The sequence below is a fragment of the Purpureocillium takamizusanense genome, chromosome 1, assembly GCF_022605165.1.
Source record: "Purpureocillium takamizusanense chromosome 1, complete sequence".
Taxonomy (NCBI): domain Eukaryota; kingdom Fungi; phylum Ascomycota; class Sordariomycetes; order Hypocreales; family Ophiocordycipitaceae; genus Purpureocillium; species Purpureocillium takamizusanense.
Window position 1 is genome coordinate 942,974 of NC_063068.1, and position 21,853 is coordinate 964,826.

The window sequence follows — 21,853 nt, forward strand, 5'->3', positions numbered from 1 at the left end:
ATCTTGGCGCATCGAGCAAGGCAAATCCGCCGCCGTCCACGGGTTGAGCCGCCGACCATTCGTGATTGGGCGTTGGGGCCAGGATTGCTGCGCGGCGTCCCAATGTGTCGCATGGTGAGCCGTGGACCCTGCAGAGAGACCACACCGTCTTTTGACTGCTCTCTCTCTCTCTCTGGGGCGACGCCGTGCCTCTGTGAAACGTCATGGACTCTCCCGTGACACGCCATGGCAACACACCGTGGCAGCACCCAGCGGTCGTTGAAAGGCTCTCCTGTCTTCGCCCGCGCCGACTGAGGCCTCTGGTTGCGCCGCCGTGGCCATCGCGGCTATGGTGTCTCGGTGTGTGCGAGGGCGCTGGGGTGGGTTCGGGTCCATCGGAGCGCGCACCGAGACCGCCGCCGCTGTCGGCCCCGCGCTCGCACCGTCGTGGCGTCGCTCGCGGTTGTCCCGTCGGGGAGGCACCTCTTCTGGACAGACGGCTTGCTACTACACGTACATGCCGCATGCATGCAGTCTGACAAAAAAAAAAAGTGGCATTTCGAATTCATGACACACTGCCGCCTGCCGCTGCGGCCACGTGAGCTGCCATTTGGCGGGCGCTGTGGGAAGGCGCGACGCGATGCACCTGCTCCTTCTTGCCCGCAGCCCAGTATTCCGTTTACGTACTCCGTGGAACATTATTGATGGCCAGTGATCGACGCCCCACCAGTCGGTAGACGTGAAAACAGCTCTATCTTATCGGCCGCACCTGCCCCGCGGTCGCGTCACACATCCGGAGTCCTATGTAACCCCACCATAAAGATCAAGCCATATACCTTCGATTATCGCGGACCGTTCCTCTTCGTCATTCTCCCCCCCTTCATCTCCCATCTTCTTCATCTGTTGTCTGCTCTTCTATACCCCGGTTACCCAAAAGTTTCCGACATACCCGCATCACAATGGCCGCTACAGCTCCCTCTGGCCGCCTTGCTGGCAAGAACGCCGTCATCACCGGTGCCGCTGGGTATGCGCATCGCCCATGACTTCCCCGTGACCATTGCTAACAACCATGCTTCCAGCGGCATTGGCCTCGAGACATCCATCCTGTTCGCCAAGGAGGGCGCCAACGTGCTCATGTCTGACATCTCCGTCGAGGCCCTCGAAAAGGCCCAGGCCAAGGTCAAGCAGCTCGTCCCCAACGCCCAAAAGGTCGAGATCAAGGTACGAATCCTTCGTTCCGGTGACCCGCGGGCAGACACTCACAGCAGATAGAAATGCGACGTCTCCAAGGAGGCTGAGATTCAAGCCCTCGTCGAGGCGGTCGACCCCTGGGGCGGCCTGGATGTCATGTTCAACAACGCCGGCATCATGCACGCCAAAGACGACGACGCTGTCAATACCCCTGAGAACATTTGGGACCTGACACACAACATTAACGTTAAGGGTGTATGGTACGGCTGCAAGCACGCCGTCCTCGCCCTCCGCCGCCACAAGAAGCAAAAGGGTAGCATCATCAACACGGCATCGTTCGTGGCCCTCATGGGTGCCGCCACCCCGCAGCTCGCCTACACGGCCTCCAAGGGCGCCGTCCTCGCTCTCACGCGCGAGCTCGCCATGGTCCACGCCCGCGAAGGCTTCCGTTTCAACTCGCTCTGCCCCGCCCCTCTCAACACTCCCCTGCTGCAGGACTGGCTCGGCGACGACCAGGCGAAGCGATTCCGCCGCGAGGTTCACTTCCCCACCGGCCGCTTCGGTGAGGCCGTGGAGCAGGCTCACGCCGTCGTCTTCCTGGCCAGCGACGAGGCCAGCTTCGTCAATGGCCACGACTTCGTCGTCGACGGCGGCCTAAGCAAAGCCTACGTCACCGCCGAGGGCCCGGCCCCCGCGGCGCCGACCAACAACGCGTCCAAGACTTCGCTCGAGTAGATGGAGGCCTTATGATTAACATGAAGATGATGCTTGTGGTGTGTCTAAGGCGTCTTCTGTGTATAAGTTTGTATTTAGTTGCAAGACATGATGCACCCAAACGCCGGCCGATGCTAAATCGCAAGCTACGTTACACTATATCCCATGTGAATCTAGTTAAACTGTCCCTCCGTGTTGCCCTCGCCCATACTCTTGCTGCTGGAGCTTCCGCTCTGGATGGCGCCCAGGATGCCATCGATGTAGCTAGCGCCGCTCCACTTCTGGTGGGTCAGCACGTCGCAGCCAAGCTCCTTTTCGCGACGCTGGACAAGCTCGACATAGGCTTTCATGCCGTCGGTCTTGAAGTTCTTGGCCAGCTCATTGGAGATGGTGGCATTTGAGTGCAGGCCGGCGAGCGACACGAGCTGCAAGACGAAGCCCTCGCGGGCAATGTCCCAAATGAAGCTCTTAAGCGTCTCGGGGGTGAAGCCGTGGGCCATCCAGTTGAATGATGGGGAGAGGTTGTAGACCAGGCCCTTGCCCGGGTGGACGTCGCGGACGGCACGGCCCAGTTTGGTGGCGACGTCGACATTGGGATCGCCCGTCTCAACCCACAGGAGGTCGGCGTAAGGAGCAAATGCGATGGCGCGCTTGGTCGCCGCAGGCATACCGGCCTTGAAATGGTAGAATCCCTCCCTCGTGCGCGGCACATCCCAGCTGAAGTATACGGGGGACTTAGCGTAGTGCGAGGCGAGGGCGCGACGACGCGTGATGCCCATGTTGCGGTCGGCGGCTGTGGCCGTCAGGTACTCATCAATCTTCTCTTGGCTCACGCTCTCGCGGCGCATGTGCGCAACGGCAGCCTCGTCAAAGGTGACAAGTTTGGTGCTCTTGACCCATTGGGCCTCGAAGGCGTCAATGTCCGGCCCCGAGGCACCCTTGGCCTCCATGGCCTGGATAGCCTCGGCGAGCGGGTCGATGTTCGGGTCAGCGACGCCGAGAATGAACTCGTGGTCGCGCACGTCAATAGCCGACGAGATGAGCTTACCCGACTCGGAGTCGGTGCGGGCAATGACAAGGTTCTCGGTGCCCATGACGTCCCACTGGAAGCGGGCAGCGTTCAGCCGGTTGATGTGTTCTCCGGTCGGGACCAGCACCTTGCCGGCGAGGTGGCCGCACTTCTTGCCGCCGTGAAGCTGGTCCTCAAAGTGAACGGCGGCAGCACCGTTTTCGGCAAAGAGCTTAGCAAGCTTGAGCACAGCAGAGAGGCCGCCGTGGCCCGTGTCGCCGTCGGCGATGATCGGTCGCAGGTAGTCGATGTAAGGCGTCGACGCACGCTGCTGAGGCGTCAGCTTGCGGCGCGTGTCCCACTGCTTGCGGTCGTGCATGGACTGGGCCTTGGCGAGGCGCTGAACCTGGTTGGGCACCGTGTTGTAGGGGTAGTCACCAAAATCGGGCGAGACCTCGTTAGTCGTGGTGAGAAGGGAGGAGCAGGCCCAGCCGGAAATGTAAAGAACTTCCTGGTGCGGTGCCTGCTGCGTCATCTGAACGGGATCGATCGCGCCCACTGAAACTTTCATTAGCGAGGCTTCCTCGAATGCGAAGAGGTGGACGAGCACTAACTGGTGTGTACCGGCTCGCCCCTGGACAGGCGCTCTTTGAGCAGTTCGAAGAGCTTGGTGGCCATGACAGAGCTCGGGTACGAGATCTGCTGGGTTCCGCGCTTTGAAACAACATCGGCGGCCGAGTAGGGCCTCTTGATGCCCTGGAAACGCGGCGACGACCACCATGCCTCGACCTCCTTGAGTTGCGCCTCGTACAGAGCATTCTCGGCGTCGCCAGTCTTCTGCGACTCGGGCAGCAACTGGAAGGCATCGGAAGGCGAGACGGCGTGAGAGAAGGGATTGGCCATGTTGACCGTCGTCGTCGAAAGGCAGCGAACAGCTGTCGCGGTGTTTCGCGCGGGGCGAGAGGTGAGGCGGGAAGTGGCGAGGACGCGGCGCGAGGCCCTAGATGCTATCCGTTGCATCATGACGTCGATGACGAAGTCCAGTCGCGACAATAACAGAGCCGTCAATGATGAGATAAAGAGACTCCAGGTCACGCTTTACGCCCACGATGCTTGCCGATATTATTAATGGTGAGGCAAAGTTTGGAAAGCTCGGAGGTCGAGCACTGTGTCGAGCAAAGCCGAGGACGGTCCGGGCCCGGGTTGACCAGGGCAAGTCAGCAACGGCAGAGGCGGCCGAAACGTCACCGAGGGGCCCCTTCTCCGCGTGCAAGAACATGTCCAGCGGCAGGTGCGTTGGGCCCACAGAGTTGCCAAAGTTGCCGGGGCGAGTTCAGATCTTTGGGCACATTGGCCAATCACGGCGCTCGGTGGAACCCGCTGGTCCGGCCCTGGACGGCTTTCCTCGGCTGTCTCGCCTCCCCGCCAACCTTGGGGAAGGTGGGATGCAGGTGCTTGTCAAGCCGTGCCGTTGGCTCGCGGCGGCCGGCCGCCGCTCGGCTGCAACACCATCAGCTCGGCTAAGCTGCTGGACATTTTTTCCATTTCCTGTTCTCCGCCAGTTGCTTTTGAAGAAGCCCGACTTGGTTCGTCGCCTCTCCTCTGGCAATCGTCGTCGTCTGACTTTACCGTGAAGACGTCAATTGACCTGACCCCGGATTTCCCCCAGATACCCCACAGTGTCGAACCTCAACCGCAGCCATGGCCCTCAACCTGAGGACGTCCCGAGCCCTGGGCTCCATGAAGGTACGTGCCCGCCGACTTGCTTTGCATTTTGCTGGAAACCCACTAATGACAGCCACAGCTTGCCCGCGCGGCGCTGCTCGGCGCCCGTCCCTACAGCAGCTCCGCTGAGCCGGATCTCAAGGCCACGCTCAAGGAGGTCATCCCCGCCAAGCGCGAGCTCCTCAAGAAGGTCAAGGCCCACGGCTCCAAGGTCATTGGCGATGTCAAGATCGAGAACACTCTTGGCGGCATGCGTGGCCTCAAGGCCATGGTTTGGGAAGGCTCTGTCCTCGACGCCAACGAGGGCATTCGCTTCCACGGCAAGACCATCAAGGACTGCCAAAAGGTCCTGCCCAAGGGCAAGACCGGCACCGAGATGCTTCCCGAGGCCATGTTCTGGCTGCTCCTCACCGGCCAGGTGCCCTCCACCAACCAGGTCCGCGTCCTCTCGCGCGAACTCGCCGAGAAGGCTCAGCTGCCTGCCTTTGTTAATAAGATGCTGGACGATTTCCCGACGGATCTGCACCCCATGACGCAGTTCGCCATTGCCGTGTCGGCCCTTAACTACAATTCCAAGTTTGCCAAGGCGTACGAGAAGGGTCTCAACAAGGCCGACTACTGGGAGCCCACCTTCGACGACTGCATTTCCCTGCTGGCCAAGCTGCCCACGATTGCCGCCAAAATCTACCAGAACTCGTACCGCGGCGGCGGTGCTCTGCCCGCTGAGGTCGACCTCGAGCAGGACTGGTCCTACAACTTCGCCGCCATGCTCGGCAAGGGCGGAAAGGAGAACGAGAACTTCCAGGATCTGCTGCGCCTCTACCTGGCCCTACACGGCGATCACGAGGGAGGCAACGTCTCGGCCCACGCCACGCACCTCGTCGGCAGCGCCCTGAGCGACCCCTTCCTGTCCTACTCTGCCGGCCTTCAGGGTCTTGCTGGCCCTCTGCACGGGTACGTGTCTGGAATCCTGTCTCAATTGAGCTTGCGCTAACTGTGGCACAGTCTGGCCGCTCAGGAGGTTCTCCGCTGGATCCTCCAGATGAAGGAGAACATTCCTGCCAATTACACAGAGCAGGACGTGAACGACTACCTGTGGTCGACGCTCAACTCGGGCCGCGTCGTGCCCGGCTACGGCCACGCCGTCCTGCGCAAGCCTGACCCGCGCTTCGAGGCTCTCATGGACTACGCGGCGGCGCGCCCGGAGATTGCCAAGGACCCCGTGTTCCAGTTGGTGGAGAAGAACAGCCGCATCGCGCCCGAGGTGCTCAAGAAGCACGGCAAGACCAAGAACCCGTACCCCAACGTCGATTCGTCGTCGGGCGTTCTCTTCCACCACTATGGCTTCCACGAGACGCTCTACTACACGGCCACGTTTGGTGTGTCGCGCGGTCTTGGCCCGCTGGCGCAGCTGATCTGGGACCGCGCCCTGGGCCTGCCGATTGAGCGACCTAAGAGCATCAACCTTGAGGGTCTGCTTAAGCAGGCTGAGGGTCAGTAAGCGGTTGATGATGACTTTTGAGCGAGACAGAGAGAGCAATTCGCAAGAATGATGTATGGATGGCCGATGCGACGGATGATTTACTACAACTTGTATATAGGCGCTGAAAATAGACTTGCTATTCAAAGCTCTACTACGATGGCTTCGTTGACGATGTCGTTGTGTGGTCCGCCCACGGTGGCGGCATTGACGAATGTTGTCACGCGTTGTCTTGCTAGCATTCGCTCCCTGCCCAGGAGCAGACATTGCATGTTTGCGAGCAGCACATCTACCGCCAGTAAAAGCACAGAGGGCCAGCCTGCCCAGCCGGCATAGACCTCGTCATGTATTCTCCTGGCGCGATCGAGTACCAAGTCTTCCCTACCGCGCGCGGCGTGGATGTGACCAAAGACGTGAAGACGCGGCCGCAGGCGAAACACCTCGGCGGCAAGGTAGCTGCAACCAGCGTCGTGAAAGTCACGACGGTCGAGGTGTCCCCGGGGCGGCCCATGGGTGAGCAGCACGTCGACTCCGTCCGGAACGGCACCATTCCAGGGGTCTTCATGGCGAGCGTATTGAAAGGCGGAAACACCGTACGCCGGCGTCCAGGGGCTGCCGTATACGAGGAGCGCCTTCTCAGCACCGGGGCGGTCGACAACGCCGACCCGCGCGGAAGAGTCCTGCAGGTAGGTCAGAGGCGGACCCAGCGGGAGGTCGGCCTTGGTACGCGCATCGCCGTAGCGGCGGGCGGGGTGCCGGGCGAGGAACGCGTCGTCGAGGAGGACGTCGTGGTTGCCGGCGACGACGAGCTTGTGGGGGTGAGGCTGGGCGGCGAGCCAGGCGAGCTGCGCGTCGAGCTCGGCGAAGGAGCCGTTCTCGGTGAGGTCGCCCGCGTGGACGAGGATGTCGCCGGGGGGCAGGTCCGGCTGCGCGTTGTGCGTGTCGGAAATGCAGACGACGCGGATGACGGCGTACGACGGAGGCGGCGCTCGGGCGACGACGGGGCGGCCGTGGATGGGGTGGTGGTTGAGCAGCCAGGTGGCGATGGCTTTGATGCGGCGACGGGGTAGCACGATGGATGACTTGATGTCGGAGGCGATGAGGCCACTGCCGCATTGTGCGCCGCCGGACTCCATGTCGTGCTGTGAAGCATGAAGCATGAAGCATGAAGCGTGCAGACAGGCGGCGGTTCGCAGCGTGAAGACGAAGGAGGTTGTCGCGGGCGCATCAGCGGTGCCGCCGGAAGGCAAGGTGCATTGCGGCCAAAATGCGTCTCAAACGGCGCCGGGCGGCATTCTAGTGAGATAATATAGCCGCTGAAGTGCCGGTTTGGAACAGAGACGCCCTCGATTAGATCGGCACCATGGTGGATGAGCAACGCTGATGAAGCGGGTTGACGAGCTCCATTCGCTGTCCCTGTGAGTTGTGAAGTGCGTTGTTGGCTGCGTCCAGGTCTTCTGCAAGAGTGGATGGATGCTGACGCGGGCAAAGCCGCCCGCCGCCGAAGGCTAACGGGGGCCGCCACGTATCGAAAGATTTTTTAGTTACAGATAAATGTGTTAGCTGAGTTGCCTCCTCTCAGCATGATGAAACGAAGTATACTGTTCATCATTCACCATATAGACAATTTCATCGAATTGGCAGGCTTTCTCATAATACTCTTGATTGCTCTCAGGCTATATATGGCAGACGGCCTTGGATTCACAAGCCCGGATACTGAGTCCTCTTCCTTCTTCTAACGTCTCCTGTAAACGGATATTATTTGCGCCGTTGGTACGTGCAATTTCCTAAAAGAATCGGGCGTATCTCTCGTATCAAGAGCGCGGTGATGTTTTCGACTTGATTCAATGTTGTCTCATTCAGGCCAGTATGACATCCCACACAGGTCCAAAACAAATCAAAGACGACCTGTTCTCACGAGATTGAGGGTACTGACTGACTAGCGCGCCTCCACGGAACGGGCCGCCCGGGTACGGATCCGTACTTACTGTGAAGGCGACGGGGTTGGGCCAACCGCTTGTGTTTCCCCTCACTTCTCCTTGTCGCGCGTCCATTGTTTCTGCAACCCAACACATGCCATACATACATTACCCAATCATCCTTATCAAAGCATGAGCTTGAATACCGGCCAAAATGGCGTCGGCGGCACGAACCCGCCCGCCCTGACAATTCAAGACGGCTTCGAAGATTTCGGCAAGCAGAGTCGAGCGCCATCCGGTAGCTCCATCTTGGATGAGGGTGCGATTGAAGAGCACGGACGAACGTATCACTCGTACAAGCAGGGCACATATCTCTTACCCAACGACGGCGCGGAGCAAGACCGGCTCGACTTGCAACATGCTGCAGTCAGCCTCCTCCTGGACGGCAAGCTCGCATGGGCACCCGTCGTGGAGCCCAAGAACGTGCTGGATGTGGGCACGGGCACGGGCATCTGGGCGATTGAATATGCCAAGAGACACCCGGATTGCGCTGTCATCGGGAGTGATTTGAGCATGATCCAGCCCACCGACGCGGCGGCCAACTGCTCCTTTGTCAAGGAAGACGCGGAGAACGACGAATGGGCCTACCAATGCGACTTCTTCGACTATGTCCACCTGCGGCTTCTGTTCACGTGCTTCGGCGACATTCGCCCCGTGTTGCGCAACGTATACAAGCATCTCAAGCCGGGGGGCTGGGTTGAGTTCCAGGACCATACCCCGGAGGTGTTCTCGTCGGACGGAAGCAGCAGCGGCACCGCGATGGAGAGGTTCGGTGAAACGCTTGCCAAGGGCCTGGCAGCTTATGGACGAGATGCAACGCGCATGAAACATCTCAAGGATGTGCTCGCCGCGGAAGGATACATCGACATCGTCGAGAAGGTATTGCCGTATCCGGTGGGAGACTGGCCAAAGCACCCCAAGTATCGCGATGTTGGCAAGTGGATGGCTGAGAACGTGGTAAGGGGCCTCGAGGGGTCGGTGAAGATGCTTCTGGCGGGGGGGCTGTCCACGGCTGATGTGCATGACCTCGTGGCGCAGGTAAAGCTCGAGATACAGAGCGGTCATGTGCATGCATACATGCCATTTTACGTTGTATATGCCCGCAAGGGAGACTGATAAGCTCCTGCGCGGCAATATTTCGCGGGCCAGACAACATACTAGCACGGTTCCACGGCCGTGAGACGCACGCAGAGCTGCGATGCTGAATGCGCTTCATGCTGCGGGGGATCGTTCACAAACAAGGCTGATTCGCCGGGAAGCAGTCTCTTTGCACACCTGCCTCAGACAGCCAGGGGTCTAAGCTTCATGAACCACGACTATGACCTTGCCGGCGCTCGGCCCCCTCTTGACGCGCTCATACGCCTTGGGCGCGTCCTCGAACCTGTACTCGGAGTCCACCACGGTCCTGAGCTTGCCGTCGGCGATCCAGGCGGCAGTCTGGGCCAGGTCCTCGTGGCTGTTGCGCGTCAGGTACGGCACGACCCTGTTCCTGCCGCCGCCGAGGAAGGCCGGGCGCAGCAGGGCGTTGGCCATGTTTGCGGTGCTGGCGAGCGAGACCTCGCCGCCGACGAAGACGTAGGGCGCGGCGGGCTTGAGGAACGAGGCCGACGCGGCGCGCAGCAGCGGCGTGTCCGAATCCATGGTACCGGCGGCGGCGGCCGTTGTTTGCTCGGGCAGCTTGGCGTACTCGTCGGGCTTGAGGAGGGCGTACTCGGCGAGCGAGCCGGCGCGCTTGGTGGGATCGAGACGGCCGAGGACGGCGTCGCCCGGCTTGACGTCGGCGGCGGCCTCGTCTCCCTGAGGAGACGGATGCTGCTGCACGGCGACGACGCGGGCACAGAGGTCCATGCCGGGCGTCTTGGGGAACGGGGCGAGCAGGCGCGCGAGCATGCCCGCCTCGGCGACCTTGTAGTCGGCTGGGTTGAGCCCGGCGGCGCGGCGGCGAGGTCTGCGTCCGAGGGGCGGGCCGAGGTGGTGAGGGCGAGGGTGGACGCGACGGGGCCCGGGGAGGAAAATTGCCACGTTTTCATCGTGGTGGTGGTGTTGCTGCTGCTGCTGCTGTCGTCGGTCATTGCGGATGGTGGTGGTGGTGGTGGTGATGGTGGTGAGGCTCGATTTGTTTCATGAAACTGCGAGAGTCGTGTGAGTGATGGATGGTAGGTACAATCGGCCGTGTATTGTAGGCCTCATTTTTGTGAGCAAGACGGGATACGGCCAGCAGTGGTGTGTGTCGCGCGGCTGCGTGCCTGCGACGCCGGTCGGATGAGGAATCAAGTGCGTCATGGTGTTGAGTTTGTTGCTGGGCGCATCTCAGCGAGGACGACCCCGCTGTAACTATACTGTAGATAATGGGCCTGTAGATGTACGAACGGGACACAACCTGTGCACCGCCCGCCAATCGGCTCCCGCTCATACAAGTTCAACAAGTCCGGATGCTGGATTGATGGAGCATGTCTCTCTCTTGCTGCTTCAGGCTGTAGACTGCAGTTTTTGGCTGCTCAACGGTAAGTCGGCCACAGACGGCGAGTGAGCACTCACTCACTCACTCCCCGTCAATTATAGTCACCTCTTCTCGGCTTATTACACCTCAACATATCATTCTCAAGTCACTCACCTCCACCTCACCTACCAAGGTGCACATGTCGTCACCACAACACCCATGCGCAGAGATCTTGTTTTTCTTCTCTACATGTACACACAAGATGCGAGGAGAATGCCCCCCAAGGGTTCGCTTCAGCATGCTCGTGCAACCTGGCGGGTGGACCACACGCACGCACCACTCGCTCGCCCCAGGCGTGATTGGCAAGCCCCCCCCCCAGGGCCCAGACCAATATTGCGGCTGAGGCGCATCGCGACCAACCGGCCGTCTCAGGCACCAGTCACCATGGCCACCACCACCAGCATCACTGCCATAAATACACAGGGGAACCCGGACCGCCGCGTCTCTTTCTGCGCGCCATGACGACGTCTGCGTCGTGGCTTGCGCCGCACCCGTCCATCCGATGCCACCGCCGCCCCTGGCATCGTCCTCCCTGCTGGACTCCATCGCCAACATCATCACCACCACCGGCGGCGCGCTGAAGCCCTACGAGTACGCGCCGCTCGACCCCTCGCGCCGCACCTTTCGCCTCATCGAGCTGCTCCCGCCCAGGCCTGCCCTCCTCCCCGGCTGCCATGGCACCGTACGCGTCCGCATCTTCGAGCGGGACGTCGATGCCGACGCCGACGCCGACGTCGCCCCCGGCACTGGCCAGGTGAGCGCGCCGCCGTACGACGCCCTGTCCTACACGTGGGACATCCCCGAGGGCGTCACGGAGCCCGACCGCCGCATCATCGTCGAGCCTTCTGGCCCCAATGGCGATGGCGTCGATGATGATGGTCGTCCTCGTGAGCTGCGCATCTACCGGGCCCTCGAGCTCGCGCTGCTGTACCTCTCCCCCACGGCAGGAGGAGAAGACAGCGATGGTGAGGACGGCCACGACGATATAGACGGCAAGAATCGCCGCCGCCGCCCGCTCTTTGTTGACCAAATCTGCCTCAACCAGCGCGACGCCGTCGAAAAGAGCGTCCAGGTGCCGCTCATGCGCGTCATCTACGCCCGCTGCGCGCGCACCCTCATCTGGCTCGGTCCCCCGACGCGCGCCTCGGACCGCTACCTCGACTATGTCGCCGCCGAGGTGCTCCCCGGCGGCGACGGTGTGCTGGGCCGGCTGCTGGGCCCGCGCGTGTCGTCGGCCATGCGCATTTTTGACGCCGTCGTGGCGGAGGAGGACCCCGTGCCTGTGCAGCAGCAGCAGCCCACTACCGACGGCCACGACGACCAAGACAAAGACGAGGAGGAACGCAAAGAGGAGCACCGCCGCCTGCGCGACGACTACGACGCGCTGCTCGGCCTCGTGAACCGCTGCGGCGACGCCCTCCCTCTCGACGGCATGGCCGACGTGCTGTCGCGACCGTGGAACAACCGCCTCTGGACCATCCAGGAGGCGACGCTCGCGCCCCTCGTCGTCTTCGTCTGCGGCCGCCGCACCCTCTGCTTCGACTGCATGCGCGCCGCCCTCTTCTTCTTCAACGTCGCCAACACCCACTGGGTGCGCCGCGCCCGCGGCGGCGGCGTCCCCCGCCCGCCCCGCGAGCTGCGCGCCCGCGCCGCCCTGCTCGACCTCGGCGCCGGCATGGGCCGCATCTTCCAGGAGCGCAAGGCCGTGCACCGCCTGCGCCGCCGCGCGGGGCTCATGGACGTGCTGCTCAAGTACAACGTCGTCGGCGACGAGGGCGGCGGCGTCGTCCCCGTCAAGATCGGCGCCCGCTTGCCCGAGGACCGCGTCTTCGCGCTGCTCGGGCTCGTCGACGAGGCGGACCCCCTCGCCGCGAGGGTGCGCGTGCGCTACGGCGGCGAGGACGTCGTCGCGCGCGTCTACACCGAGGTCACGGGCATGCTGCTCGAGGAGACGGTCGACGCGCTGCTCTTCGCCCAGCGGCCGCGCACCACCCCTGGCCTGCCCTCGTGGGTTATCGACTGGGCCATGGCCGTGCGCCTGCCCGTCGGGTACGCGCGCCTCAAGCAGCCCGTCTTTGCGGCCTCGTCGTCCTGTGGGAAGGACGCCGCGCCGCGCGCCGCTCGCTTCACCGTCGACGACGCCGCGGGGAGGCTGACCATTCGTGGCGTCGCCGTCGACAAGGTCGTCCGCGTAGGGGAGCAGACGTACTGCCGAGACCCCGAGGGCCGCATCACCGAGCTGGTCGACAAGCGCTCCGCACGCCGCGTCTTCGAGGAGGTGGACGAGTTTGTGCGCGAGGCCCGTCGCGGCGACGGCGGCGGCCACATCATCAAGCGGCAGCAAGACAGGGACGCTGGCAAGAACGAGCGTGGCGACGACCAGGAAGAAGAAGTAGAAGAAGAAGGCGACGACCAAGAGGAGCAGCAGCGCGCGCACCGACATACGTGCCTCCGCGTCTGCGACTCGGGCCTCTCATGGCGCTACTTCCGCAGCCGTCTCGACAGCAGCAGCACCACCACCACCACCACGGCCGCCGCCAGCATGGCCAAGCTCTCGACCCTCGAAGCCAGCATCTCCAACGTGGGCCTCCGCCTCCTCCGCGCCGACGCCACGCGGGACGCCTACCGCATCACGCGCATCTACGCCACCATCGGCATCACGCCCTGGTACTGGGTCCCCGCGCCCGAGTTCTCCGCCCTGCGCCTCCTCGCGTGCGACCCGCCCGCCGCCCTGCGCCTGCTGCGCGACGCCGCCGTCGACTTCGTCGAGGACATGCTCGGCCTGGCCCTCGCGTCGGCGGCCGTCGGGTTCGCCGCGTGGTGGGTCGTCTTCCGCCGCCGCTTCAAGTACGTCACGCTGCGGCAGGACGCCGGCGCCTTTGCCCGCGTCGGGCTCGATCCCCAGGCCGTGCTGGACCCGGACATGGGCGAGTTCACGGGACACCTGCTAAGGAACGTGGGCAGGAGGGTGTACAGGACCCAGAGTGGCCGCGTGGGCATGGGCCCGGCGGAGACGAGCGCGGGCGACGACGTGGTGGTCTTGTATGGGGCTTCGGTGCCTCACGTGCTGCGGGATAGGGGGGACGGCACCAACGAGTTCATTGGCGAGACATACTGCGATGGCATCATGGACGGGGAGGCCCTGGACTCTGGCCTAGAGAAAGACTTTGTTCTGACTTAGAAGCTGTCACGATGTATTGAACCGCCTGCACTTCACTGGCTTGTTGGTCATGATACACGCCAATCGGGTCAAAAGCCAGGCTAGGATGGCGCAAAAGAGCAACTAGATTCATAAGATTCATAAAATTCATTAGACTCATCAAAGCCGGCCAATCCCACCCTCATCACCAGGTGGCAGGCCCAAACGTCCCATTCTCCGGCACCGCCTTGACAACCGCAGCATACGTCGCGTCCAGCGTCTCAAAGACTGTCACGTTCCCCCACCACTGCGGAGCTTTGACGCCCGGGAATGTAATTGCAAAGAAGATGATGATGGTGCTGAGGACCAGCCCGGCATCCAACGCCGCGGCCGTCACATAGTTGTAAGTCGACCACCAGCCATGCCACTTGCGCCGTATCCAGCGATTGAAGATGAGCCCAAAAATCGCCCACGACGAGAAACTGAGCGGCGTCGCTGGCGGGAGCCACGCCATGGCGCCGAGCATGATGGGAGCCTGGAAGTGGCCGAAGAAGCTGATTTTGAGGCGCTTCGTGAGCACGTACAGAATGATCGGCATCGACGCCCCGATCAGCCAGAACCAGTTGAATTGGGCGTACATGCTGCCCGCGCCAAACATGCGCCGAGGACCGATGACGCCCCATACGATGCTCGACGAGAAGAATGCGCGGCCGTTCGGGCAGGTGAAGTGGCTGGTCTGCTTATTGTCGCACACGCCGTCGATGTTGCCCAGAGTCCAGTTCATGACGGAAATCTGGACGAACACGGCCCATATCGTGGCCACGACCTGGCAGATGAAAGTGACGCGTGGCGGCACCTTCATGTAGTGTGCGAGCTTCAAGTTGCCGCTATAGGTCTGTGCCTGGCCCAGCGTGATGGTACTAAACACCTTGAACATCATGACGCCAATCGGCCGGCCGGGGATGATGAAGCCCGCGAGAAAGGGCGATATGACGTTGAGGCTCAGCAGGATGTTGGACACGGCAAGGATCATCGTGGTGGGGACGACAAAAACCATGGCGATGATAATGGACACGAAAAAGGCCCACCAGGGCAATTGCGACTCGAAGCCCTCGGCGGTGGCAAGGCCAAGCGCAACGGACAAGACGAACAGAACAGCGTACCACCAGTCTGGGGCGTGCGTGTACTTCTTCATCAACTTCATGTGCACGTCGGGCTCTTGGTTGTGGGCGGCCCTGAAACGATACCACACCTCTTTGCCATGATACAGCCCGACGTGGACAATGGCAGACGTGAGCGCGGCAAAAGAGAGCCCGTAGTTGAGGGCAAACGTAGGAGCCAGGAATAAAGGCGAATACGACTTGTACTTGGCCTCGTCAAAGGTGTAACCGGGACCGAGGATGCGACTGACATTATAGTAGTTTTGAGTGTTATCATAGGTCTGAGCCGTGACCAGAGGCAGATAGTCGGCGAACAGGGCGCCGCTGTATGTGATGCCAATGGTGGTAATGATGACAAACAGGAACAGGCCGACCAAGGTGTTGACGTGCGAATGTGTCGGGGCGAGTAGAGGATCGCCGAGATAGGCAGTCACATATGTCCAGTCAAACGTGATGGGAATGAGCGAGAGACCAGTCACGCCACCAAACAGCTGATTGACCACAACGTTGTTGGGTTTGATCCATGTGATAAAGGCAAAGACAGACAGCCCTTGAAACAAGACGCCGGGAATCCAGTAGTAGCAGAACATGGCCATGGCGACGAGGCCGAACCAGCGATAGCGGCTGATGCGCCAGCCATTAGAGTGCACGCCATCGCTCTTGCTCTTATCGTGCAGCGCATAAAACAGGGACGTGTTGGCGAATTGGTTGGGCCACATCATGGCGGCAGGCCAGACGAGAAAGCGGCGGAAGATGCCAGCGAGGGAGATGCCGATGAGCTGTGAGCTCAGGGTGAAGAGGAGAGAGAAGCCCCATCCCAGGTTGAGATTGTAGAACGGCTTGCCCTGCAGGGCGAGCAGGGCGTCGGTGCTATAGGCGTAGCCAATGCACACGTTGGCCATGAGCGTAACGACGACATGTTCCTTGATGGTGAAAGGGCCCGGGTTCAGGGTCCAGCGTAGACCGAACGTGTTGAAGACTCTGGTCGGGAGCAGCTTAGCCCAAGCGCACCCAATAGGGTAGACCAGCAGCTGGACAACAATGGCGGGAAAGTTGATGGCCGGGCTCCTACATCAGGGGTGAGCTTCAGCGCACGTCGCAGATATGGACCATCCTACCTCATGCTGAGAAACATGTTGAGCCCGCTGCCTATGGTGACGAAAAACATGCCAAGTGTCCAGGCCCTCACGGTGTTGGCCACCTCCTCACCGTCCGTATTGCGCACGGCGGCCCGGACCTCTTCATAAGGTGAGTCTTCGGTGAAGAGGGCGTCGGCTTGAAGCAGCTCCTTTGGATCGCCATGTTCGATAGCTGCATTGACAATATCAAGCTTGTCCTTGGGCAGATTCGGATCCCACTGATGCGCCTTGCGGATCTCTTCCAGCTCGGCGCGTGCGGCTTCGATACGCTCGATATCCGGAGAGGGCGACTTCTCATCGCTGTACTTGTCCGAGACGGGCTCAGAGCCCGTGTTGAAAGGGTTCTTCATCATAAACGCGTGCCGAGAGATGACTGTTCACCACGCAGACGCAGAGACACTGCATGCCGATACGCAAAGCCCCTGGGGATCGTCCGCTTAAAGCAGGACGAACCTCGTTGCCGGGATGGGATGGTGCACTTACACGACAACCATGGTCGCACTGGCGACCCCCACGAGCGGTCCTTCACGGCTCAGCAGTGTGCTGGCGCTCCACATAGTCGAGCATCCCCGCGTTACATTCTTGTAGCGCGTCTGGCGAACGATGGGATGGAGGCGACGGCTATCTCACGACCCCGCATTCCCATGATACCCATATTCACCCGGACGATACCCGCTCCTGCAATGTTACGCAGCGTTGGTGCGAGGGAGGTGGCATGTCGTTTAAGTCCGTGGCGTCGGCCAATTTCAGGGAACAAGCCATGGCGCCGGGCTGCGTCTGCCGACAGACCGTAGCTTGCTTGGCTCTGGTACTTCATACGTAAGTTAGCTACTAGCAGCAAGCTCTAGCAAGGCCGTACTAGAGGTTGCGTACCGGCTTTTAAGCGACCTCGTGCCGGGCATGGCCAGTTGCACCCCAAAAGTCCCTTGATTACGGCCGAAGAGCTTACCTAGCTCCATGTCCATTGACAAGGACGCTGCCGATGATAGGCGCGCGAGAATTCATGGACGCCCCTGGGCACGAGGCCGGTTCTCCGCAGCGAGCCTCAGCTTACGGGCGAGAAGAAAGATAGCCGTCGCTTTGGGCATTGAGCCGATGACATCCTTTCGTCATGTGGCCTGGAACTGTCGCTTCCCAGGACGCTTGGCATGGAATCGAGTCCCTGGAATTGACAGGCTGAGAAGGAACAGACGTTGCACTTCCAGACGCCGCCTTGTCACGATGTTCAGCCTGACCCAACGGGATTCGCCACTGCCATCTTGTCGTCTCGCCTTGGGCCATGCCGCGTTGCAGGCGACGGTGTCGGTTGCTGGGGGGAGCCAAAGGTTCTTTCCTGTCCAGCCAGGGGTTAAGGAGGGTCCATGATAGGGATCGCCGCCGGCTCCGAACGAGCATGGGTCGGTGATTGTAGCTCCGGAGAAGCGGTCGGAGAGCTCCCCGCGAGGGTGCTGGCGTCTGCCTCGCGGCGTACGAAGCTGCTGATGTGATGAGACTGGTTGGATGGCTTGCGCAGGGTGACGTGGGAGTTCCCTCTCAACGCTGTACACAGTACCCCAAGAGTATGTCTGCAGTGTCCTATCAGTCGATGTCGGTTGTAACTTGTGGCCACGGTTCAGTGTTGACTACGTACTAACCTGGTATCGGAACGGGGCAGGGGCAAGAGGGGCAATTGGAAGGAGCGACCCCGCTACCCCATCATATCTACAACAATGGTTCCTTCTCCACTTCCTGGCTCCTGTCAGGCTCATCCACGCGAGCAGCTAGAGCTCGACAGCTTCACTGCTCTCCCACCCCGCTCGCCGTGACGCCCGTACGTCTAGATACAATCATCCACGTCATGTCCCTCACAGACGCCAAGGTCCTCTCTCAAGGGCCGCTGGTACGCCGCCTCGTGTCCCCATCGTCGCACGCGACAAGGCACGCACGCTAACGTGTGAAATGGCAGCCCGACGACGAGGCCCGATGGGTCAAGCTCACCAAGTGAGCCCGCCGTCCGTTGGCTTCCCCCCGGACGCCAGCCGCTGACCCTCCCCATCTCCAGGATCACGTATCAGGACCCCAAGGGCCAGACCCGCACGTGGGAGTCGTCAGAACGCCTCTCCCGCCCCCCCGACTCTGACATTGATGGCGTGGGCATCGTCGCCGTGCTCGACAAGCCCACCGGGCCAGAGCTCGTCCTGCAGAAGCAGTTTCGCCCGCCCATCAACAAGGTAGCTATCGAGGTGCCTGCGGGTCTCATTGACGCTGGCGAGACGCCCGAGCAGGCGGCAGTCCGCGAGCTACGCGAGGAGACGGGCTATGTCGGCGTCGTGTCCGAGTCGTCGCCCGTCATGTTTAACGACCCGGGCTTCTGCAACACGAACCTGCGCATGGTCCACGTCACCATCGACATGTCATTGCCCGAGAACCAGAACCTCAAGCCGGAGCTGGAGGAGAATGAGTTTATCGAGGTTTTCACGGTGCCGCTAGCCACGTTGTGGAACGAGTGCAAGCGACTCGAAGCCGAGGGATACGCCATCGACGCGCGAGTCGGCACCTTTGCCGAGGGGATTCTCATGGCGCAGAGGTTGAAGCTCTGATCCGTACGCCACCCAGCATAACGGTGGGTACATCTTGATAGAATATAGACGTCTAGACCTTGCCCTCCCGCCGCAACCCTTCCCACAACGCAAGCGCCGCAAGTGCCTTGGCATCTCGTGCCCCTTCCCACCACAGGTCCTTCATTGGAACGACTTTGAGGGTAATCTTCTCCCCGTGATCGCGCAGCCCTGTCAGACGTCCGCTCCATTCGCGCAGTTGGTGTCGCGGGATTCGTCGCTCGTAGCTGTATATGGTGATGTGCTCGTCGCATCCTCCTGCGCTGGGGTACATTGCCGATGGAAGCCCTTCGTTGATACCATCCGCCTCTGGAATTGCCGCCAGCTCGCTCAGGCACACCAGCTCGTCCTCGTGGATTGTGATGCCCAGCTCCTCCTCCATCTCCTTGGCGGCCGCGCCCTTGAAGCTTCCCGCGTCATCAACCATGCCGGCCGGCAGCTCAACGAAGCTCAAGCTGCCCGCGGGGACTCGCGGCTGCACGGTCAAGACGGCATAGCGCTCGTCCGAGGACGCCGGAAGGTCGTCGGGGACCAGCATCACGAGCATGGCGACGCTGGGGCCACGCAGGAGGGCGGCCGCCGGGAGGGTCTCTGAGGCGGAGTTGGAGACGGTCGCCGAGAGCTTGATGAAGCCCAGGCGGGAGCCTCCAAAGCGGTCGAACGACTGCACGGTCACGGAGCGCAACGCGTACGGGTCTGCGTGAAAGGGGTGGGCCTTTTGGGACTGAAGGGAGAGGGAGTTGTTGAGCGTTTCTATCCAGCTCTGTTGCAAGGTCAGCGAGGGGTTGCCATAATCTATGGAATACTTTTGGCACCTTGAAGGGCTTGAAGGATTGAAGCTCATCCCTGCCCAGCCCTTCTGGAAGGGAGATGGGCAGAGTGTCGAGTGCGGTTGAGGCGCTCATTGTGTGGGAGCGTGGAGTGCTGTGACAAGATCGATTTGACTGTGCGATGACGGGATATGCGCTGGGTGTTCGTGTCTGTTTGCTTCGGCACCAACCGCTTCTGATGACGGGAATCATGACCAGATCATCCGAGGCGCGGTATGTATACGGTAGTTGCAGCGATCAGACGCAACGGGCGCCTGGGTGAACCTCCCAACCTAGGTTAGTACTAGGCAGGTTGTCTTAGACTCTTAGTAGGAGGCTTGCGGAGGCGATGCTCCACTACACTCCAGCGCAACACAGCACCTCCGCGCCTGCACCTACCAGCTGCCGCCACTGCCCTGCCTACTAATCGGCATTTATTCATCCCACTGTAATAGAATCCTGCGTATCAGCCGTCCCAGCTCGAGGGGCAAACCCCACTGACGTCAACAGCGGCTGGCCGTGCTTCACCTGGCGATGGACTGGGCTTCCTATTCGAGACGCCTCGTCATGCTGATAACGCGCGTCACGGCCTGAGCGCCTTTCTCGCCTCTTTTCGTCTCTTCACCATACGTGTACTACATTATCTCACCTCTCTTCTTCCTGCCTACTCCATCCCTGCCCTGCCTAACAAGTACGAAGTACAGTAGAGCATTCCGCACCGTCTCGCCGCCGTCCACTCCCCCCCTCGTTCGCACCGCATCGAGGCATCTCGATGCTCCTCTGGCTTCTCCTCGGCCTCTTCATCTCCTTCGTCATGGGGCATTTTGTCCCGAGCTTGCTCATCCGGCGGCTGCAGGGCATGGAGCGACCCCGGCCCGACGGCGATGACGACGAGCAAGGCGACGACGACGACGGCAGCGGTGGCGAGCGCCGCGCCGACGACCTGCCCGCCTCGCCCGCCAACAAGACGCCCGCCAACAACGACCGCTACCACCCCACGCCCATCGACATCGCCGTCACCCGCATTATGCTCGCCCGCAGCAAGCGCCTGCCGCCCGACCTCGTCGACGCCATCTTCGACTACGCCGAGTACTGGGCGCACTCGACCAACGCCATCAACTTCACGACGGAGCACCAGGACCACCTCCGCATAAGCAGCTCGAGCCAAGTCGAAACCAAGTTTCTGGTGAGTGGCGGGATCCATGTTGCATCTTCCTCCCCATTGGTGCGTGGAGGCGCCGGACTGACGCGTGTGACTGCAATGCAAACAGCTTCGCTCGTTTCCGCTTGGCCTCACGGGCATCGCGGCCGACAAGGCCCTCGTCGAGGAGCTCGCGTACGATACCAACGAGGCGAAACCACGGCCGCTCGCCAAGGAGCATGAGCCGGCGTACTTTGCGAGGCTGGCCAACTATCCCACCCCGAGGCTGGCCCGGCCGTGCCGCAGGATTGTCTTTTCCATCCGTGGCAAGGACCAGGGCTGGGTCAGCCAACCCGACTCGCAGGGCACGTTTGACGCCTCATGGACGTGGTATGAGGCTGGCCTGGAGCGTTTTGACGCAGACCAGGACTGTGAGTCTACAAGCTCGATGGACGCTTCACAGGTATACTGACCAAATCGACCTGATAGGTGACTCCAAATGCACATACGATGTCCGTCGCGAATCTCCCAAGTCGACGGCGATGCCGCTTCCGGTGTGCGGCCTGCGGTCCCTCAAGCCGACCATCAAGAGCAACCCCGAGGATGATGACTACACGTACGACCATCCGCTGCTGCACCAGGACCCGTTCGTCATCCAAAAGAACCGCACCGCCGCGCGAGAGTTCGACGACCACGTCGTCACGTGGTCGTACCTCGACGATGCCAAGCCCGACTCGGACGCAGGCAAGGCCCTGGCGGAACAGGGGCGCGGCCGGGCCACCGGCGACGGCGCGTTCGTGCGCGACCTGAGGCTCGGCGACGTGGTCACGGTCTGGGGCATGGCGAGGTTCGCAGGGTGGGTGAACAATGTTGAGTCGGTCAAGATAGACTTGTACTGGGCTGTGTGAGCGAGCGCGATTGCGCACATGTTACTGTGTTTCTGCGTCTCTAAAGAATGCTCGTTACGATCAACATAACCCGCCCTGCCATGCTCTGGTGCAGTTACCTGACGCATCTAGTCACAGTATGCCACGAATGCCGGAGAGCATGCAAGTACAGTATACGCACAGCTTCATGCTATGTTGAGAGAGGGCTGGCTGTCAATGCCCTGTCAGCATTTATGGTGCCTTTTTCAGCATCTGGAGAAATAGATTGACAAGAGAGTTGGTCTGGCCTCGCGGCCACGGCTGCAGTCCTGATATCCATTGAGAATGGTTTACGAATACACGACAGCCGTGACCCTGACGCAGTTGACCAACCCAGGTTACCCAGCCAAACATGGATAGAGCAG

The 21,853-nt window shown here is 61.3% G+C and overlaps 11 protein-coding genes across 12 annotated transcripts; 6 read left to right on the forward strand and 5 right to left on the reverse strand.

Moving 5' to 3' along the window:
* The first annotated feature begins 605 nt into the window (after positions 1-605).
* Positions 606-2,041, forward strand: JDV02_000307 (uncharacterized protein). The gene is made up of 3 exons (XM_047981101.1): positions 606-1,003; positions 1,059-1,200; positions 1,252-2,041. The coding sequence occupies exons 1-3, from the start codon at positions 939-941 to the stop codon at positions 1,903-1,905; spliced, it is 861 nt and encodes a 286-aa protein (XP_047837059.1). The 5' UTR covers positions 606-938; the 3' UTR covers positions 1,906-2,041.
* Positions 1,921-4,167, reverse strand: ICL2 (Isocitrate lyase). Its single transcript, XM_047981102.1, has 2 exons — positions 3,508-4,167; positions 1,921-3,451 (listed from the first exon to the last, which is right to left on the reverse strand). The coding sequence occupies exons 1-2, from the start codon at positions 3,914-3,916 to the stop codon at positions 2,058-2,060; spliced, it is 1,803 nt and encodes a 600-aa protein (XP_047837060.1). The 5' UTR covers positions 3,917-4,167; the 3' UTR covers positions 1,921-2,057.
* A 195-nt stretch (positions 4,168-4,362) lies between these two features.
* On the forward strand, positions 4,363-6,234 carry CIT3 (Citrate (Si)-synthase). Its single transcript, XM_047981103.1, has 3 exons — positions 4,363-4,639; positions 4,698-5,572; positions 5,624-6,234. The coding sequence occupies exons 1-3, from the start codon at positions 4,595-4,597 to the stop codon at positions 6,117-6,119; spliced, it is 1,416 nt and encodes a 471-aa protein (XP_047837061.1). The 5' UTR covers positions 4,363-4,594; the 3' UTR covers positions 6,120-6,234.
* A 7-nt stretch (positions 6,235-6,241) lies between these two features.
* JDV02_000310 (uncharacterized protein) lies at positions 6,242-7,365 on the reverse strand (the record flags this gene model as incomplete). The annotated part of the gene is made up of 1 exon (XM_047981104.1): positions 6,242-7,365. The coding sequence occupies exon 1, from the start codon at positions 7,256-7,258 to the stop codon at positions 6,242-6,244; it is 1,017 nt and encodes a 338-aa protein (XP_047837062.1). The 5' UTR covers positions 7,259-7,365.
* Positions 7,366-8,209: 844 nt separating this feature from the next.
* JDV02_000311 (uncharacterized protein) lies at positions 8,210-9,193 on the forward strand (the record flags this gene model as incomplete). Its single annotated transcript, XM_047981105.1, has 1 exon — positions 8,210-9,193. One exon carries the CDS (start codon positions 8,210-8,212, stop codon positions 9,191-9,193), a length of 984 nt encoding a protein of 327 aa, XP_047837063.1.
* A 180-nt stretch (positions 9,194-9,373) lies between these two features.
* Positions 9,374-10,267, reverse strand: JDV02_000312 (NADPH:quinone reductase; the record flags this gene model as incomplete). The annotated part of the gene is made up of 2 exons (XM_047981106.1): positions 9,374-10,025; positions 10,242-10,267. 2 exons carry the CDS (start codon positions 10,265-10,267, stop codon positions 9,374-9,376), a joined length of 678 nt encoding a protein of 225 aa, XP_047837064.1.
* Positions 10,268-10,715: 448 nt separating this feature from the next.
* Positions 10,716-13,899, forward strand: JDV02_000313 (uncharacterized protein). The gene has a single exon (XM_047981107.1). The coding sequence runs from the start codon at positions 11,080-11,082 to the stop codon at positions 13,756-13,758; it is 2,679 nt and encodes an 892-aa protein (XP_047837065.1). The 5' UTR covers positions 10,716-11,079; the 3' UTR covers positions 13,759-13,899.
* Positions 13,837-17,591, reverse strand: JDV02_000314 (uncharacterized protein). Its single transcript, XM_047981108.1, has 3 exons — positions 16,889-17,591; positions 15,995-16,826; positions 13,837-15,944 (listed from the first exon to the last, which is right to left on the reverse strand). Exons 2-3 carry the CDS (start codon positions 16,366-16,368, stop codon positions 13,922-13,924), a joined length of 2,397 nt encoding a protein of 798 aa, XP_047837066.1. The 5' UTR covers positions 16,369-16,826; positions 16,889-17,591; the 3' UTR covers positions 13,837-13,921.
* A 174-nt stretch (positions 17,592-17,765) lies between these two features.
* Positions 17,766-18,692, forward strand: YSA1 (ADP-ribose diphosphatase). Its single transcript, XM_047981109.1, has 3 exons — positions 17,766-17,894; positions 17,961-17,995; positions 18,057-18,692. The coding sequence occupies exons 1-3, from the start codon at positions 17,853-17,855 to the stop codon at positions 18,592-18,594; spliced, it is 615 nt and encodes a 204-aa protein (XP_047837067.1). The 5' UTR covers positions 17,766-17,852; the 3' UTR covers positions 18,595-18,692.
* JDV02_000316 (uncharacterized protein) lies at positions 18,589-19,691 on the reverse strand. Of its 2 annotated transcripts, XM_047981110.1 has the most exons (2): positions 19,428-19,691; positions 18,589-19,375 (listed from the first exon to the last, which is right to left on the reverse strand). In XM_047981110.1, exons 1-2 carry the CDS (start codon positions 19,632-19,634, stop codon positions 18,647-18,649), a joined length of 936 nt encoding a protein of 311 aa, XP_047837068.1. In that variant the 5' UTR covers positions 19,635-19,691; the 3' UTR covers positions 18,589-18,646. The 2 variants fall into 2 exon arrangements, with proteins under 2 accessions (XP_047837068.1, XP_047837069.1); XM_047981111.1 differs by having other exon boundaries at positions 18,589-19,691.
* A 106-nt stretch (positions 19,692-19,797) lies between these two features.
* JDV02_000317 (uncharacterized protein) lies at positions 19,798-21,844 on the forward strand. Its single transcript, XM_047981112.1, has 3 exons — positions 19,798-20,607; positions 20,693-20,993; positions 21,052-21,844. The coding sequence occupies exons 1-3, from the start codon at positions 20,194-20,196 to the stop codon at positions 21,468-21,470; spliced, it is 1,134 nt and encodes a 377-aa protein (XP_047837070.1). The 5' UTR covers positions 19,798-20,193; the 3' UTR covers positions 21,471-21,844.
* Positions 21,845-21,853: the final 9 nt, after the last annotated feature.